The sequence below is a fragment of the Talpa occidentalis genome, unplaced genomic scaffold (genome assembly GCF_014898055.3).
Source record: "Talpa occidentalis isolate TD23 unplaced genomic scaffold, MPIMG_talOcc4v2.1 talOcc4.10, whole genome shotgun sequence".
Lineage (NCBI taxonomy): Eukaryota > Metazoa > Chordata > Mammalia > Eulipotyphla > Talpidae > Talpa > Talpa occidentalis.
Window position 1 is genome coordinate 37038290 of NW_023600993.1, and position 19348 is coordinate 37057637.

General features: G+C 37.9%; 2 protein-coding genes across 5 annotated transcripts in view; one reads left to right on the forward strand and one right to left on the reverse strand.

Annotated features, from left to right (window-relative positions):
* SFMBT1 (Scm like with four mbt domains 1) overlaps nt 1-19348 on the reverse strand; it is an 84941-nt gene that overhangs the window by 23998 nt on the left and 41595 nt on the right. For all 4 annotated transcript variants that reach the window (XM_037530588.1, XM_037530578.2, XM_054694632.1 and 1 more), the window contains exons 3-9: nt 18337-18431; nt 12915-13155; nt 7431-7519; nt 5040-5286; nt 4043-4137; nt 3491-3592; nt 1508-1658 (exon numbers count right to left, since the gene is read on the reverse strand). In XM_037530588.1, the coding sequence (XP_037386485.1) occupies nt 1508-1658; nt 3491-3592; nt 4043-4137; nt 5040-5286; nt 7431-7519; nt 12915-13155; nt 18337-18431 (1020 nt within the window). The remainder of the gene's footprint in view (nt 1-1507; nt 1659-3490; nt 3593-4042; nt 4138-5039; nt 5287-7430; nt 7520-12914; nt 13156-18336; nt 18432-19348) is intronic.
* Nucleotides 16173-16550, forward strand: LOC119261340 (replication protein A 14 kDa subunit-like). The gene is given in 2 exon segments (XM_037530609.2): nt 16173-16419; nt 16422-16550. Coding segments are annotated over 2 exon segments (354 nt in total). The 3' UTR covers nt 16529-16550.

Genomic DNA, 19348 nt, shown 5'->3' on the forward strand with positions numbered 1-19348 from the left:
AATCAATCATGAATTCCTCTCCAAAAAAAAGAAGTTGGGTCTAGCACCCTGCTTAAATATACTGAAGTTCTTGGAAGCACCCCCTCCAATCTAATAACCTGACAGTACCACCTGTGTGTAAGCAGCTAGAACAGGCCCTGTTGTCTCTGAGCTGCTCTCTGTCCCACAGGGCGTAGAATCTCACAAGGGTTTGAGGCTACTCAAAACCCTGCTGTCCTTCACCCAACTGGTCCCTCAATCATCACCTCTGCCTAACTGAGACATGCACTACATTTTCATTCTGCTGACGCTCAATTCCTCATAGTAAATTGTATTCCATTTCCAATTACATGACCTACTACTTTACTTCTATTTACAAATACAGTTGCCCAATAACAATGCCGAAAGATCTAAGACTTGTAATAGTTGTTTATTCCTTTTTCATAAAGAGAGCAGGCAGAATAAAGAGCTTGGGATGTCTAGATCCTTCCTGCAAAGCAAGAACTTCCTCCTCTAGAGGTATCCCCTACCAACATTATCACCAGGCAGACATCCCTACTCTTGTGTTCACTGATGAAGGAGAACATAAGAGGTTCCCTTTTGCTCATTGAAGCACTGCATACAGTTTTTTGACTCTCCAGTGACAAGCCCAATACCTGTCTCATAGCAAATGTTCCATAAATGTTTATTGAATGAATAAAGCCTGGATGAAAGGCAAAGGCAAAGGTTCTGAGTTTTCATCTTTTGTTAATACAAAAGTGCACTTCTAGGCTAGTGTTTTAGCAGTTACCAGTCAGAAAGTGAAGTTGTGCTGTATCAAAAGTCTATAGTATAGACTGACAACCAAATAATCTGATATTTGACAACCAAATAATCTGATCAGATGGAAAACATCAACATTTCTGGACACTCAAAGTTAAAAAACAGTAAAGTTTCAATCAAGCTCAACTAAGTCCTATTTAAGAGACTTAATTTAAAGGTCAAAGATTACATTTTGCAAAGTTGCAAACACCAGGAAAATGAACTGCTACTTTCCTACCTATAGGCTCTCCAGGTCCTACTCTTGACCATAAACCTCTTTAGTCTGAAGACTCCCCTTCCAAAATGGAGCCTAGAAACCTAAAAGTCATCAGTAATCTACCTCCTAGCTATGACTCTAAAGTCTCTTCTCCTAAACCAGCTCCCAAAATTGTGCATCCTGTCCCCCACCCCATCTGTGACCTGCCAACAGATACAAGATAGACTGAATTAAGGGATCCATATGGAACCCCAGGTTGTTTTGAAGATACATTTGTCAAGGAAGGAGGACAGATCTTTATTTAGTAGTTTTTCAGTTTAATTTATAACTTTCAAATATGCAAATATGTGCAATCTACGCCTTCATTTACACTTGCCGTGGGTCCTTAAAATGTTGACAAGCGAGGGTATGAGGATAGAGAGGACAAAAGACCCAGGCAATGCCATCTGATAAACCTCATTTTAAAGGAAAAGTTCCCAATGAACAATTCAGAACAGAACAAATGCACACCAGGAGGCGGGCTGATGTGTAAACCATTCTTGAGACTCCACTGCACGGGAAAAATACCAGGACTGTCGACATGACACACAAAAGATCGCCGGGCATGATTCTCTGGTCGTAAGTCATCCATTTCCACCAGAAAGTACTTCTCATCAAAAACCTGTAGACACCATTAACAGATAAAACAGACAAATGGTTTTATGTATATGTATATATAAACACACATGTCATTTCCTCGGCATAACCAAACATGTTACACACTTCATAGCTACAGTGCATAATGATAATAATACTATGCACTCAAAAAAATATATCTTGTGTCATGCAATGTTTCAATTAAATGCTGTTCATGCATTAATTCAGTTTTAACATTCCTAACAATCTAAAGAGTTAGGTACCACTATCAGCCCCAGTGCAGATATGGAAACTGAGTTTAAAAAGAGGTTAGGGCCTCCCCGGTGGCACAGCGGTTGAGCGCTGGCTTGTGAAGCTGCCTGCAGCCTCCGCAGCGCCTGTTTGATCCCCGGGCGCTGGGCGAGGGTCACACATGGCGCGCAGATCTCTCCTGCCGCCCGCTGCTCCCCTCAGCAGTGTACTTCATCCATCTGCCTGTTCTGTTCCCTGCTCTGGCTCTGGTGAGTTCTCTCACCCTCCCGCGCTTCTGACTGTACCCAGTGCTTGTATAAATAAATAAAAAATAACATAACAAAATAAAACAAAACAAAATAAAATAGAGGTTAAATAATTTGCTCCATGTTGCATAGTCACAAAGAAACAGAACATGGATTCAGATCCAAATATTTGGATTCCAAACAAAATTTAGTTTAGGCTTACTAAACAACATTTGTTTGTTCGAGTTCCTGATCTTAGCCTAGTTTCTAATGCCTAAGAGAAGGTTTTATGCACCTCCTATGGCTCCTTCAGACTCCAGACGACGCCTTTTGGACCCACTGCAGTTCAGCGTTCCTCCTTGGTATAAGAATTATATTCTTGCAGGGCAAGGATAATTTAAATCTCAACAGACAAGATGAGTCAGCATCTTGTATTCCTCAAGTCACACTTGATTTTGTCTCTATTTTTCAGTAGAGAGGCTTCTGCACTAGTCCTCAACTCAAATTCTTGCCCTCATTCCTCAGTTTTAGTAAATGAGTAAACAGGAACTTGACAACTTGTCCAGCTCTTGTAGCTACTCTTATAAAAAAAAGTCTTCTTTTAGGGCCTCCCTGGTGGCACAGGTGGTTGAGCGCAGCACTGTGAAGCTGTCAGCAGCCTCTACAGTGCCGGTTCGAACCCCGCCGGCCTCAGAGCAACCCACATGGTGAGCAAACCTCTCCAGCCTCGCCCGCTGCTCCCCTCAGCAGTGTATTTCAGTCAGCCTGCCTGTTCTGTTCCCCACTCTGTTTCTGGTGAATCCTTTCACCCTCCCGCACATCCGGCCTGTACCCCAGTTCTTGTATAAATAAAATAAATCTTAAAAAAAAAAAAAAGTCTTCTTTTAGCATTCTTCCAAAAGATTAAAGTCTGAATTTAGAATTCATGGCTGGAGCAAACCTACTGACAGATCTTATGACACCAATCACCCGTTCCTCACGTATCTCCACACCCTGACTTCCCTGGGACCTGGTGGGCATTGATGACAATGCTTGCCTCCATACTTTCAGATGCCATGGCCGACCCACCGAATGGTTAAATCTCCTTTAGTTATATATACCTAAGCCTGCCCCAAAGAATATGCCCTCTGCAACTGTGGTGCCCAAGCCCCAATCTGCTTTTACTGACTGGGACTACTGGGACTACCAAGCACTGAAGAAGGAATGAGTCACGGGGAACTGGAACACATAAATACAAAGTGTGCATAGAACTAATTCTAGCCTTAGAGTTTAGGAGAAGCAATGGGTTGGATGAGTAGAGCCTGAAGATTAAAAAACCACCAATTTCCTAAACCAGTCACCCTGACAGGAATTCTTACCAAAAGAATTGCCCCCATTTTACCTTAACAATTGTAGCAGGAGAGATCCCAAAAGGAGACCAGGGGTCCACAGCTTCCAATTTCATATTTACAGAGAATGAATGAGTGCTAATCACTTGTTTATCCTGAAATACAAACACCAAGATGGAGAATGTAGTATTTTCACATTAACTTTATGCTCATATATAGCTGAAGATGCCTCCTAATTAAAATAATGGAACTGTTCAGCTTCTGCTAAATAATCTAATCCTGTAATTTTCTTTCCTGGAAAAAAATTATCCAGGTTGGGGGGCGGGGGGGAACACAGGAAGTACTGCCACAATCTTTATTCAAAACAAGAGCCATATGGAGGAAAAAACAAGTTTATAAACATGTTAGTGCTGTGTAGTGAAGAACAGAAAAAAACTCAAAATGCTTTAAGAGGGCACTCAGAAAACCTATACTATTTTTACAAGTAAAAAAGGATGATCACAGTACTCTCGCTAACTTCAGGGACTACTTAATGTTTTGCAGGTCCCCCAAATTGCTTTACTCTACTCTGAGGAGATATTCCAATCACACATTTTTATTTTTACCTTAAATAAGTAAGATGGTAATGGCTCTTCCTCCTCCTCTTTCACTTTGGCCAAGATCTCTTGCCACTCAATTTCATTTTTCAGATGTCTGATGGCTTTAGTAAAACCAGACAGGATACTTTAAATGAGAAAACTTACACACTTTGTAACTGTTCTGAAAGCATTCACATAAACAAAAAAGTAACTTTCCACTGGAAATGTAAAAGGTTCAAGCCCATCTTCAAAGAACTTAACACTTCAGTTCTTGCACCTACACTTCAGTATAGTTTTATGAAAATACTTCTAGTAAGATCATAAGCATTGCTATAATCCACAAAAAAAAAATAACAATCAAATTGGGGCATGAAATAATAAGTAAAAATTCATTTAAACAGTAACTCCAGTTTTTAGTATTATTGGAACGTCTTTTAATCAACAACCATTGTGAACCCCAAGACCTGTCCTATTCCTAAGCATATCTGAATGTTACCTAGAGAATTTTCCTTTAACTCTGTAAGGGGTTATTAGTATGAGTTAGGGCAAAAGTCTTCAAGGTATAACAGTACGTGTGACAAATTATGAAAGCAACAGAACCATATAATCTTTTTTTTGGGGGGGAGCAATATCTCTGTTAACATGCAAAACAGGGCCTCCCTGGTGGCTCAAGGCATAGGCGGTTGAGTGCAGCACTGTGAAGCTATCCACAGCCTCTGCAGTGCTGGTTCGATCCCCGCCGGCAGCAGAGCAACCCACATGGCGTGGCAGACCTCTCCTGCCTCGCCTGCTGCTCCCCTCAGCAGGGTAGTTGGGTCAGTCTGCCTGTTCTGTTCCCCGCTCTGTCACTGGTGAATCCTCTCACCCTTCCGCACATCTGGCCTACACCCTGGTACTTGTATAAATAAATAAATCTTTGAAAAAAATAACCATGCAAAACAACACATTTTTCAATCATATATATATAAATAAAAACATAAAACAATAATGTAATGATACAAGAAAATGTTACATTATTCTTCACCTAATGGGGGCTGAAGTTCATATCCTTGTTGAGCAGCCCAACCAACATGATGAAGAAACGGATCCAAATAATACAACCAATGCTCAAAATTGTCAGAATGTTCCAGTCCTTCATAGCGCAGCTTCAGCCTTCCCCCAATGTTTTCTACTACAGTAACAATCCAAGTGCTTAAAGAATCCCGGAAAGCTTGACATTCTAATCTGGAACCTGGAGCAATGAGATCTAAAGGATTCCTTCCATTACGGAGCTATAGGTAAAAAAAAGTAAAATGACTAAATAAGAGAATTTTAAATTTTTTTTAAAAGTCAAATTCTAAATGATCTCAAATAAGCTTTTATATTTTTATCCACTCAAAGTCAGTAACACCAGTTACCTAATATCATATAATTCTCCATAGTATTGCTTCTAGGTGATAAGAAAATGCTTATCAAAAAGAAAATCTACCTATAATAAAACTATTTTAATACATCTCCACTTGCAGGGTTGTTATTTAGTTTCATCTACTAAGAATTTTAAAAATGCCCTCATTTAGTCTGATTTTAAAAGCAAATTGAAAGTAAAAATTCAAAGAAAAGTTAAGTTACCACCAAGAAAGAACCAGGCTACACAGTCTGTCATACGTTTGTTCAGATCGGATTTTCTACACACAAATCAACATTCACCGGTCTGTCTCCCTGTCTATCTCACTCTCTCTCTTGTGTTTTTTGACAAATGGGAGCACACTGTATATTGTTTTCCAATGTGCACTTGTAAATATATCATCACTATCTTTCTACTATAGCACATATAAATCTTCTTCTTTCTTTTAAAACCTCTTTGTTTTATTGCTGATCTATATTATAAGGGCAGTAATTTATCCACTTATCTACCAATGGCATTTCAGTTGTTTCTGATCTTTTACTCATTCTACAACAGTACTCTTATGAACACAGTATTTTGATTACACTGATGGAAAGCAAAGTATCACTATATAGACATGTATTAAAAGCTACAAAAAAGGATGCTTGATTCCAACATTACCACTTACTCATTTCCTAATATTCAAACTTACATTTTCCCCTAATAAGAACTGTTCTGTGATACTTACATATTCATTCAAAACATATGCAAAAGAACATATGAAAAAATGGAAGAACACATTCACAGGTAAAGATCAGGATGGTGGAATTAAGGAAAATGCATAATAGGATGTTTAACAAGTCATATGTTCATGAGTTCATGAGTTCATTCAAATTTTACTCAGTGTTTAGTATGTGCCAGTTCAAGCATAACGTAATGAGCCATGGTATAAAATATAAAGATCAACATAAAAAAATGTTCTGTGAATGAATCACAGAATTAAATGTAAGAGCTAAAATTATACAACACTTAGAAGAAAACATAGGAATAAATCTTTGGGACTTGGGGGTAAGGAAGGTTTTGTTAAATATGACAAAGCACAAGCAACAAAAGAAAAAATACACTAACTGGATTATATCAAAATAAAAAAAATTTGTGCTGCAAATAATATCATCAAGAAAGTGAAAAGGGATTCCCTGTTCACAGAATAGAATATGGGAAATTATATATTTGGATCTGGATTTATAACCAGATTTATAAGGAACTCTTAACAGCTTAGTAATAAAAAAGACAACACAACTTAAAAATGGACCATGTCAATTAGCAAAAGTATATACACAAAAAATCACTAAGCACATAAAAAGATACAAAACAAGATAGTTATTAGGGAAATGTAAATCAAAGTGAGACAATACTTCACACCCACTAAGGCAGTTAAACCTAAAAAGAGAGCAACAAGTGTTGGCAAAGATGTAGAGAAATTGGAAGCTACAACACATTGCATTTCACATTTGCCAGAAGATTGCTAGTGTTATGGCAAAAAGTGACAACATATAATGTAGAAATGTCATAATCAAATAGACTTCACAAAACAAGAAATCTATATTCACTAACAATCTCAAACATCACATTAGCTTAAAAGGACTGCTGAAAGCAGATAGGTGGTTGGAACATAATAGGTCTAGTGTCTTCTGAATGAAAGAAAAAAGGGTACAAGTCACCTGGTGCAAGAGTTACAAATGACCATCCTACTTAGAATTGACCCCTGTTCAGTTCAAAAATGTTACATTCTCCAACTCATGAAATAATCTAGACAACTAGATTTTTGTGTTAGCAACTCATTTAGAACATTTTAAACACTAAATAAGCCATTAGTTTGCAACCTCTGAAATTAAAGTTAAACCTCCCTAAAACCCACGCCTATGTCTGCAATAATGCCAAATTTGCCTTGCAGAGGTAAAGAAGCAACCAATTTTAAGATTCCTTGAACAGGAAATATCACTGAAGATTAAATGGGTTTTCCTCATTAATTCTGCAAGTAGTAATACTCACGCCCTCTAGCAGTGGAACAGGAGGACTACATGCTCCCATCAGGGTCTGCTGCAGAAACTCATCCCAATCAGACACTTTATCTCTGAGGCCTAGATGAGGGAATAAATGACTGATTATTCATGTTAGTCAAAGAGCACAGGTTAAACTAAAAAGAGTATAAACTAAATCAGTGAAAATGGTTTAGAGATAAATTTTTCATTTTAATATTTAAGAGTACAACAGTTAGGGCTTCTTTGAGAACTTAAAAATGTTCCTCTAGATAGTTTAAAAAAAAAAATTGTATACCAGGGCCTCCCTGGTGGTGGAGGGGTTAAGTCTCAGTGCTATCAAGCTATTGCCAGTCTCTGCTGCGTGAGTTTGATCTTGATCACCAGCCATGGAGCTGACCCATAGGGTGCAGCAGACCTCTCCTGTCTCAGCAGTGTATTTCAGTAGACCCTCCTGTTCTACTCCCCACTCTGTCTCTGGTGAGTTCCCCACTCTGTCTCACTCCCCATACCTCTGGCCTACACCTCAGTTCTTACATACATAAATAAAATCTTTTTAAAAATATTGTGCTATTCTATCACCTCTTCTTCATTTACTAACCAAAATACTTCCTTAAATTATTTTTCTCTTCTTCAACTATTTGATTACTCTGTGAAGTATAGCTAACAAAAAGAAGGATATATATGCTTGAGTTTCTTCATTCTTTCCCTGTATTTTACCAGTCTTCAAAATTATCAGTTGAAAGAAGTATATAAAAATAAAGAGAAAAAGAAGGAAAAAAAACAAAAGAAGAAAAACTATCAGTGGGGTTCTCTAGCATTCTCCAGAGGCAACCAATGAGGGTTTTGTTTCACTGTGAAGTTATAGGTAAAATCACATATACTATATGTCTCAAGTCATTGTATCTATTGTTCTGCTGATAACAGAAAACTATCCTATCTGTTAAGTAGAGGAAGTGTCTTCAAGTTGGTCCTGAGTCTCTTTTGATAAGACCCTAGTAAATAGTCACTGATACCTTTTTCTCCTTTTGTTATGAAAAGATGTTCCAGGCTCGCCTTACACGTTTACTGTCCTGGAATAGAAATCAGCTAAAGGAGCCCTAATTTGTCTCCATGAAAATGGTATTTAGCGATCATAACTGGGGGGCAGAAGGACTCATTGCTACTGAGTGTGTGTTTCAGGGTGTTCAAATTGTTTAGGGAGGCCTGGTGCCACAGGTGGCTGAGCGCAGTGCTGTGAAGCTGTCCGCAGCCTTTGCAGTGCCGGTTCAATCCCTGCCGGCCTTGGAGCAACCCACATGGCGAGCAGACCTCTCCTGTCTTGCCTGCTGCTCCCCTCAGCAGTGTACTTCAGACAGTCTACCTGTTCTGTTCCCTACTCTGTCTCTGGTGAATCCTCTCACCCTCTTGTGCATCTGGCCTGTACCCTGGCTCTTGTATAAATAAAATAAAATCTTTAAAAAAAAATTGTTTAGATATACTAAATGCCCTTTTTTAAAAAAAAAAAAAAAAGATGAATCACATCAGGTGTTCATATTGATAATTACAATCCAAATTCAGGAAGGTACTTAACTTCATCTAAGCTGTTTCTTTTCTCTCATGCTGAAAATCCTAGATCTCAATTACACATTTAATTTTTTTTTTTAAGATTTATTTTTATTTATTTATACAAGCACTGGGTACAGTCAGAAGCGCAGGAGGGTGAGAGAATTCACCAGAGCGAGAGTGGGGAGCGGAGCAGGCAGAAGACCGAAGTACACTGCTGAGGGGAGCAGCGGGCAGCAGGAGAGGTCTGTGCGCCATGTGGGACCCTCCTCAGGTGGCCGGGGAGCAGCCGGGGATCGAACCAGCGCTGCAGAGGCTGTGGGCAGCTTCGCAACCCAGCACTCAACCGCTACGCCACCGGGGAGGCCCTACACATTTAATTTACTTTGTTCCACAATACATAAATAACTATTTCAAAATAACATCAACACCACCACTAACAATATGATAACTTTCTTTGATCCTTATGGTATGGCCCTCCTAGGGACATACATTTAAATTACTATATTTGAAAAGCACTGAAATAGTTCTCTGTGTAGTTATTTTACAAGTTCCATACAGTTAGGGTTTTTTTGTTATATTTTGCTTTTTAGAAATTGCTTTTTAATTCTGCCTTATATTTATATAAAATATTTACATGGTCCAAAATTCAAATCCATAAAATAAAGTGCATTCAGAAAACTTAGCTTCCATTCTATCCCTGCCCACTTCAGTCTACCCCTTCTTTCCTTACATGTAACTTTTAAAAATGATTTCTTTTACTCTTTAAAAAAATGAAGTTCACACACACATATACACATCATGTTTTTCTTCTCCCTAATTCTGAACCTATTTTTCTTTTGCTTCCCTAACAAGACATGCTAGATAATACTCCTTGACTATGTACAGAGGGCCCCTACACTTTTTACTACTAACTGGAGGTTTTGCTATTATAAAGTACCCTTTTTTGTCTCTTATAATGCTTTCTGATCTGAATTCTACCTTTTTCAGATCTTAGACTGAGGCGCCTGTTTTCTACTTGCCTTTTGTCTATGTATCTGTTAATCCTTCTATTTTTACAGAATCTCTCCATTTGGGTATGCATCCTATACATACCAAAGAAGTAGGTTTTTCTCAAATTGAGTTAACCTGGATTATTTTTTACATTTACTAGAAAAGTAAGCCCATTAACATTTACTGATATTATCAATATGTATGGCCTCACTTCTGTCATATTATTAAATTAAAAAGCAATGTTATTAAAAATTACATATGTATTAAATAATGAATATGTATTGAACAATGTATTTAATAATTGCTAAATGATATATGTGTATGTACACAGTCTTACCCTATGTGATCTACTTTATTTGCATGCACACCTTTTCATTTTAAAATGAAAAGGTATTTCTTTGGTATTTATAAAAGTTTGTGTTTTTGTTCTACTAGTTATCATTATACAAAACTTTTAAGTCCTCTATTTTGGGACTATTTTCTATTTCATTTTTCTATTAAACAATACTAAAGTTAGTTATAACCTCTTTTTTCTCCTCTCCAGCATTTTATTTCAGAAAATATCCCTTTAACAGTAAACACTTAAAAGACAATTAGTTAAATTACTTGGCAATAAAGCTGTTTAAAGAAAGGCAATAGTGGGCCTCCCCTGGTGGCGCAGCAGCTAAGCGCTGGGCTGCGAGGCTGCGTAGCGCCAGTTCGTTCCCTGGCCACAAGCGAGGGTCCCACACACACAAAAAAAAGGGCAATAGCGAGTTTCTATCACAATATTCCACCATTGTCCCATATTTTCGGTAATCATGCTGTATTTACATTGTCAGCGCAAGTAGCCATTATACACTATATTGTCTCCCTTATTACCATCATTTAGTTCTAAGTTCTACAGCTATATCTACTTATATTTAATGTTTTACTAACAGTTCTTATGCAAAATTTCTTCATTAGTTTTTTTTTTTTTTTTTTTTTAAGATTTATTTATTTATTTATACAAGCACTGGGTACAGTCAGAAGCGCGGGAGGGTGAGAGAATTCACCAGAGCCAGAGCGGGGAGCAGAGCAGGCAGAAGGACCGAAGTACACTGCTGAGGGGAGCAGCGGGCGGCAGGAGAGGTCTGCGCGCCATGTGGGACCCTCCTCCGGTGGCCGGGGAGCAGCCGGGGATCGAATCGGCGCTGCAGAGGCTGCGGACAGCTACACAACCCAGCGCTCAACCGCTGCGCCACCGGGGAGGCCCTTCATTAGTTTTCTGAAGCTCATTCTCTAACAGATCTCTTAGGAAGGGCTCATGGGAACAATATTCCTTGAATGCTTAATTTTGCATGAAAGTTTGTAAATGGCTTCTATACATGAAGACATATAATCTTGACTAAACCTTAAATATCTGGCTTAGGGCCTCCATGGTGGCGCAGCGGTTGAGCACTGGGTTGCGAAGCTGCCCGCAGCCTCTGCAGCACCAGTTCGATTCCCGGCTGCTCCCCGGCCACTGGAGGAGGGTCCCACATGGCGCACAGACCTCTCCTGCTGCCTGCTGCTCCTCTCAGCAGTGTACTTTGTCAGTCTGCCTGCTCTGCTCTCCCCTCTGGCTTTGGTGAATTATCTCACCCTCCCGCGCTTCTGACTGTACCCAGTGCTTGTATAAATAAATAAATAAATAAATAAATCTTAAAAAAAAATCTGGCTTGGGCCTCCCCGGTGGCGCAGCGGTTGAGCGCTGGGTTGCGAACCTGCCCGCGGCCTCTGCGGCGCCGGTTCGATCCCCGGCTGCTCCCCGGCCACTGGAGGAGGGTCCCGCATGGCGCGCAGACCTCTCCTGCCGCCCGCTGCTCCCCTCAGCAGTGTACTTCGGTCCTTCTGCCTGCTCTGCTCCCCGCTCTGGCTCTGGTGAATTCTCTCACCCTCCCGCGCTTCTGACTGTACCCAGTGCATGTATAAACAAAAACAAAACAGATAAATAAATAAATAAACATGCCTCTATAAAAAAAAAAAAAAAAAAAATCTGGCTTATATTTTCTTTCATTGAATTTCTGAAATGTTACCTTACTGTCTTTTGCATAAAGCATATTGTCAATTTGTCTGATTATAATCTTGTTTCCTTTCTTTACAAGAACTTAGTCTCTCTGCCTAAATAACCAAGGGATTATCTTTTGCTTTAAAGTTTAATCATTTCCTTAGAACAAATCATGATATAACTGTGACTTCATTTTCCCATGTACACAGTGAACCCTTTCAATATGTAATTCGAGTCCTGTTTTATTTCATCAGTTTTATTGAATTATCGTTTATAGTATTTTATTTGATTTTCTTCTTCAGAGATTTTTATTTTATGAATATTAAATCATTTTTATGAATCTATGTATCTTCTCCCAAGTCCATTTTATTTCTTTTTTGATTTTAAATTTTTATCTTTTTCATTTTATATTTTTCTCCACGTGTTACACAGGATGATTTGTTCCTGTGTTCATTTTAACTTAGTTTTCATTTCTAATATTTTTAAATTTCCAGTTCTTGCCTAATTTCTTTTTTTCTGCTTTTTTGTTATAGCATTTTTTTTGTTTTTCTTGATTTTAAAAATTTTTTAATTGCATTTTTTGAGGTACTGTTAGTTTACAACATTGTATATAACTTAGAAATATAGATGCACAACTCTGCAGACTTATGTTACCATACCACACTCACCACCAAAGCACTCCATAATCCTCTCTCCCTCTTTTACTCCTCCCATCTCCCCCACCCCTTAGTCTCAATTCTACAATCCGATTTCTAGTCTCACAGTCTTACAGGATAAAATACACAACTGATGCTGCCTGTGAGGTTTTATAAGCACAGAAAATAATTTTAGAAGACATGCGCACTATTCACTATAAATAATCCACTCAAAATGCTAAGCCCACCAAGTCTGGGAAAAGCCAAAACTTCCCCACAATAATTTATCATGTCTTGATAGCAAGTATCTTATTACCTTCTGGGGCTTCAAGGGTCTTCTGATTCTGCTCACACCACCCAATGGGGTAGAGGTCAGCCTTCCTGATGTCACACCAGAAGTCCGCTGTTCGGTCCTCTCCATAGCCATCATAGCGGAGGAGCAGCAATTGCTCACAGGTGGTAATGATGGTGGCAACCCAGTAGGTTTCAGGATCCGTTTTCACAACCACCTCCAGTTTCATCCCAGGAGCAAAGCCATTTTGCAAACGTGTGTCCACCTGAACAGGGAATTTATAAACCATTAGTCAAGTAACTTGAATGCGTATTTCTTTGGCCAATATTATTTTTTCTTTACTTACAATGGTTCAGAGCATTAAAATGCAAGAAAATCTCCTCAAGAGAAACCTGAGAAATTCCCATTCTAACTCACAAGAACAATCCAAACAAAAGAGGGAACAGCAAAGCTGCTCTGTTCCATTTGACTACAATGGAATTTTAAGAAACTCAGTATTTTCACCTAAGCAGTCTATTATGATTACAGAAAATGTTATCTGCTAAGTACATCAATCCCTAAGTGTTCACCATTTTAACAGTCTTCATTCAACACATAAAATTTTCAAGAGTGATTTCTAGATCATTCAAAAGAAAATTTAGGAAGTCAATAAAAGGACAAAAGTAAGATAAAATGATAATAAATAGTATAGTATGCACCACATGTACATATTATAAGTGTCTATATTATGTGTTAATATGTTATAGATTATATATTATTACATATTATTCCAGTTTTTCTGAAATAGCTTATGTTTAAACCTATTAACCTTGAGTAAATTAATAATACCCATTTTCTCTCTCAAAAGTACTCTAATTTAGATGATAAATTTCATGGCTGCAAAGGTATAAGCTAGCAATTCTGGAACTATTTATTGTGTGTGTACACCAAGATTATAAATAAATAAATAAATAAATAAATAAATAAATAAATAAATAAATAAATGGTGGATGACTCAGAATCATGTTTCTACTGTGGAAGAAATAAGTAAAAATAAGACTAGAGGAAGTCTAGAATAAACCTTGTGGTAATGAACTGGAATTGAAGGTATCAGCATGAGGTCATGATTACAGACAGAGACAAGAATGATAGACACCGAGATACAGGGAAAAAAGTATAGATATACATGTTTTAGGTGTTAATATACACATATTTCCTAGCTCTGTGAAATAACAGCCTCTAGAAGTAATGATACTCAGTAGCAATAAGCCAATTCAGTATCTAAATCTTCGGTAATTTAAAAAAAAAAAAAAAAAAGAACAAGTACTCCATAGAGAAATGATTGATCTGAATTCTGAGGCAGGTAAAATACATGAAAAGCCTGGGGTATCTTGTGATGCCAGGAAGAAAATGCCCCAAAAATGATGGGGGCATTTTGGAAGGACACAGAAGTCAACACTGCGGATGATCCAATGGTCCCATGTGGGACAAGCTGACCAACAAAACAAATAATGAGTAATGGATTATAACCCTAAGATTTAAATAAGTAGCCATGGGTTCACACTGCTAGAATTAAAAGAGAAGGGGAATAGGGCCTCCCCGGTGGCGCAGCGGTTGAGCACTGGGTTGCGAAGCTGCCCGCGGCCTCTGCGGCGCCGGTTCGATCCCTGGCTGCTCCCCGGCCACCGGCGGAGGGTCCCACATGGCACGCAGACCTCTCCTGCCGCCCACTGCTCCCCTCAGCAGTGTACTTCGGTCCTTCTGCCTGCTCTGCTCCCCGCTCTGGTGAATTCTCTCACCCTCCCGCGCTTCTGACTGTACCCAGTGCTTGTATAAATAAATAAATAAATATTTTTTAAAAAAGGAAAAAGAGTAGACAATCACCATTATACAAACACCACAGAAGTAAATATTGCAAGCAAAAATCATGGGACTATGCTAAAAATGACTTTAATGACTATGATACATAATCTCAAAGGGTCTCCTTCTAAGACTCCTATTAATTGCAAAGGGTAATATAATGAAGAAACCTGGCAGATACCACCTTAATTAAATTATGATCAATGTTAATACCACTGTTTCTAAAACATCAATATCATATAATCTTGATATCAATCAAAAAAAGCACATCATTTCTATGACATTCTTCCCAAGTATGCATAAACTCAAATTAATCAAGAGAAAAAACATACCCAAATTGAGGAATATTCTAAAAAATTGTGATATCTATGCAATATGCCCTTCAAAAGTGTCAAGGTCATGAAAAACAAAGAATGAGGAACAGTCCTACAACTGGAAGGTCATGGAAACATGTCAACTAAATGCAATGTGGCCATCACAAATAGTGAGAGGAATCCTGCAAAGGAGTCAGAGGGAAAATTCCACATTTTGTGTAAAACTCTTCCTCCTTATCACTACCCTGTTAGACTTCTGAAAAGTAATCACTATGCTGAATTACAACATTATGGTTAAATAGTGCCTTTTTAATACTAAGTCAGACAATAATGCAGTACAAATGTTTTTCTATGTGGGGCACTTCTTGCCCAACATTGCTTCTGAATTTGTTTATGTTATATGTAAGCTTCTTTCCACTGCTTTACAGTATTCCAATATACAAATATGCCATTATTTATCCATTCTAATGTTTCAAGTAGTAGGTGTTTTGGGTAGTCCACAACTAAAAAGTTTATTTTTTAAAGATTAATTTCATTTATTTATTTATGCATATAAGAACCAGAGTATAGGCCAGAGGTATGGGGTGGGGGCGGGGCGGGAAGGGTTGCGGTGAGCGGATTCACCAGAGACAGAGTAGGGAGCAGAACAGGCAGATCTACTGAAATACACTACTAAAGGCAACAGCTGGAGAGACAGGAGAGGTCTGCTGCGCCATGTGGGTCAGCTCCCTGGCCGGGGATCGAACTCATGTTGCAGTGTTTGGTGGTTGCTTGATAATGCTGAGACGTAATCCCTTGCACCACCAGCGAGGATCCCCACAACTAAAAAGTTTAAAACAGAAGTATGATGATATACTGAACACACTATGCTAAATGAACACACCAGACATAAAAGGACAATAACTGTATGATTCCAATTATGTAAAATAGGTAGATTCGTAGAAAAAGAAAGTATACAAAGGTGACTATGGGAATCTCACCCAGGAGGAGCTAGTTGGGAATTATTTTTCAATGGCTACAGGAATATTCTACTTTCTGATACAGGGGGGAGCCTGTATTAAATTCTTTCTGCCCTATGAACTTCCTTTAGGCACGGTTTCCCATCAGTTGCTGACCTTGTACCACAATCATGGTCAAGGTTATAGAGTTGCCCAGCTTGCACATCAACACAAGCATGCTAGCTCAGTTCATCAACTGGCTGGTCTGCTTCATCAGAAGGCTGGGAAAGAGTCATTCCATTGGAAAAAGGTTTATTCTTTCAAATGGAGATGGAAAACATGGAATCACTCAATTGATGGAGTCCCTTGATGAAGAAATCTCTGGAAGAATTGGAAAAGTAATGGCCAAGGTAACCGTTATGTGTGCAACTTATGTTTTAAAAGGTAACATAACCATCCTTTTGATCTTCGACTTTCCAATGAAACTGTGAAAATTACCCATGAGTTCCCTCAGTTTTTTCCTATGGGGGTTGTACAACATGACTGATCTTGATGAAATTTTTATGAATGCAAATGAGCAACATTGTAACTATTAAAGGAGAGTCCTATGATCTTCGTATGGAGAGATTCCTGTGACTTTTTAATATTTAATTTGTTCTCTTTAATTTCATTTACCTAACTTTATTAGACATACTGATATGTCATTTTTGATGGAATTGGTATATTGACAGTTTTTACCTAAGTTCTTATAAAAAGAAGAAATTTTCACATCACCAGTATATATAGTCAAATCAGCTGCAAGAACAAGTATTTGCTTCAGTTTAGTCTTTTTATTAATAAGTTACAATAGTTAAAAAAGAACCTTTCTTAGTATTTTCATAACATTACCTATTTAATTATATTAATATTTTTGTATTGCTTTCAATTTTTGTCTCTTAAATAAGTCTATATTTCTCCTTCATTTTGGGAAGAAATTTCTACTGGGTTTACAAATATTTACAAATATTTCCTATACCTGACAATGAAGAAGTAGGTATTTATCTTCATTCTCCTTATTGCTTTATCATCCAAAGAGGAAAAGATGGCATGTTTCTTTAAAACACGATTCTTTGGATCAAATTTCAGTAAAGGGATTTGTTTTCCTTTTGCATCTTAGTATAAATAAATATACTTCTATAAATACATACCAGAATAATAACATTACAAATCAGAATTCAAAGATATTAAATAACCACTAGCAGATTTTCCAGTTTAAAAAAACCTGAAAAAAGTTAAAGATTAACAAATGCAATATAAAATGATATCCTTGTCTAGTATGTACAATTTCCACCACTTCAACTTGAGACATGACTAAGAAAAAAGCAAAAAGGACAACCATGATGACTGAGTTTTTACATATGAATAAACTAAAAACAGCAGGACAGTTTGGCTTTTAAAGACCTAAGGGAATATGGTCCAACTCCATAAATCATAAACAATACTAAGTAACAACTAGTCTCTTGAAAATCCCAGAATAAGGGAACTATGGCCTGCTACACATTGCTATGGACTGAAGTGAGTTCCCTCCAAATTCATATGTTCAAACCCTAACTTTTGTATTTGAAAACAGGGACTTATGGAGGGTAATTATGGTTACGAGGGCATATGGGTGAGCCCAGATCCAAAGGGGTTGAGTGCTCTTATAGAAGAGACCCCAGAGAGTTTGTTCTCTCTCACTCCTCCTCCCTGTGAGGACACAAGAAGGTGGTTAGCTGTCTTTTAATACCAGAAAAAGAGCCCTCAGTGGAATTCAACCGACGGTAACCTGGTTCTCAGACTCCCAATCTCCGGAACTGTGAGAAAATAAACTTGTGTTGTTTAAATTGCCTAGTCTACAGTATTTTGCTATGTTTGCTCAAGATGACTTAGACAAATACGAAAAAAAAAGCAGTTTTAGGATCAAATTGTGTGTGTTTTATGAGTGCAGGATTTAGGAACAGGTGGAAAATTAGGCCTAAATATAAATTATTAATAAAATTTGCAGTACTTTCTTCCATTCCAAAGATAATTCACATAAAACACTGTTAAACACAAGGAAATACACCATTTTCTTCAATTAATGAGTTTTTTTTTTTTTTGACAAAAATAAATATTGATGACCAGTCAAAAACACAAGTCCTACACTGAGGGTCAGAAAATATACAAAACAAAAAATATTAGAATATATCAAATTTTCTTAATGGGGGTGGCAAAGAGAGGGAAAAAGCACTATAATTCTTCCAGGTGCCCAAACTTAAAATAACACTAAAGTCTCTAATAATGGTATAGTGAGTCAAAGGAAAGAGTTTGTCAGTAAAGCAAATAGTTTCTGCTTACATGTTTAAAAGATCCATAGGGAACAGCTGTGGACCCTGTCTCTTCTAGATAATCTTCCCAGCTTAATTCCACTTCTTCCACACCAGATCCAGCATCTGGATTTAAAAACAAAATAAAACAGAAACAAGTGAGTTCCAATTAAAGAAAATTCAAAGTACAAAATCAAAAGCTTAGGAAACCTAACTTACAATTTAGTTCTAAACAAAATCATTTATTTATACACAAAATAATTGTTTTTTAAATGGTAGGTTCCCTTTGTGCAGTGACTGCCAATGAACCTCAATAGCATATCAGTGTGACAGACTTTCCTTTTGGGATCTATCTGGGGTTCACTCCAAATGGATCAGATAACCTGGTAAGAATAACTACCACAATTACTTTGAAGTGTAATTTATTATCTAATATATGAAATATCTGAGATTGTGAACATGCACTTCAAACTTAAATTTTCTTTATTTTTTTTTAAAGATTTATTTATTTATTTATACAAGCACTGGGTACAGTCAGAAGCGCGGGAGGGTGAGAGAATTCACCAGAGCCAGAGCAGGGAGCAGAACAGGCAGAAGGACCAAAGTACACTGCTGAGGGGAGCAGGGGGCGGCAGGAGAGGTCTGCAGGCCATGTGGGACCCTTGCCCGTGGCCGGGGATTGAACCAGATCTGCAGAGGCTGCAAGCAGCTTCGCAACCCAGCGCTCAACCACTGCACCACCAGGGAGGCCCCAAACTTAAATTTTCAATCTGATTCTTAGTACTCTCCAACTGAATAAAAGATACCACTAGTGAATAGTTTAGCTCAATCAAAAAATGTGCAGTTATTCTTGCTTTCCTCCTTTTCCTTCACATCTTATATCTAATCTTCAGAAATTTGTGCAGATACTACCTTTAAGACATTCCTTAAATCTAATCACTTCCCATAATATATTGTTATTCCTCTACCCAAAGGTCTAACCACAATACCTTTCACCATTTAATCATATTCATAATAAAATCTGAAGTCTTTGGAAGACTGTA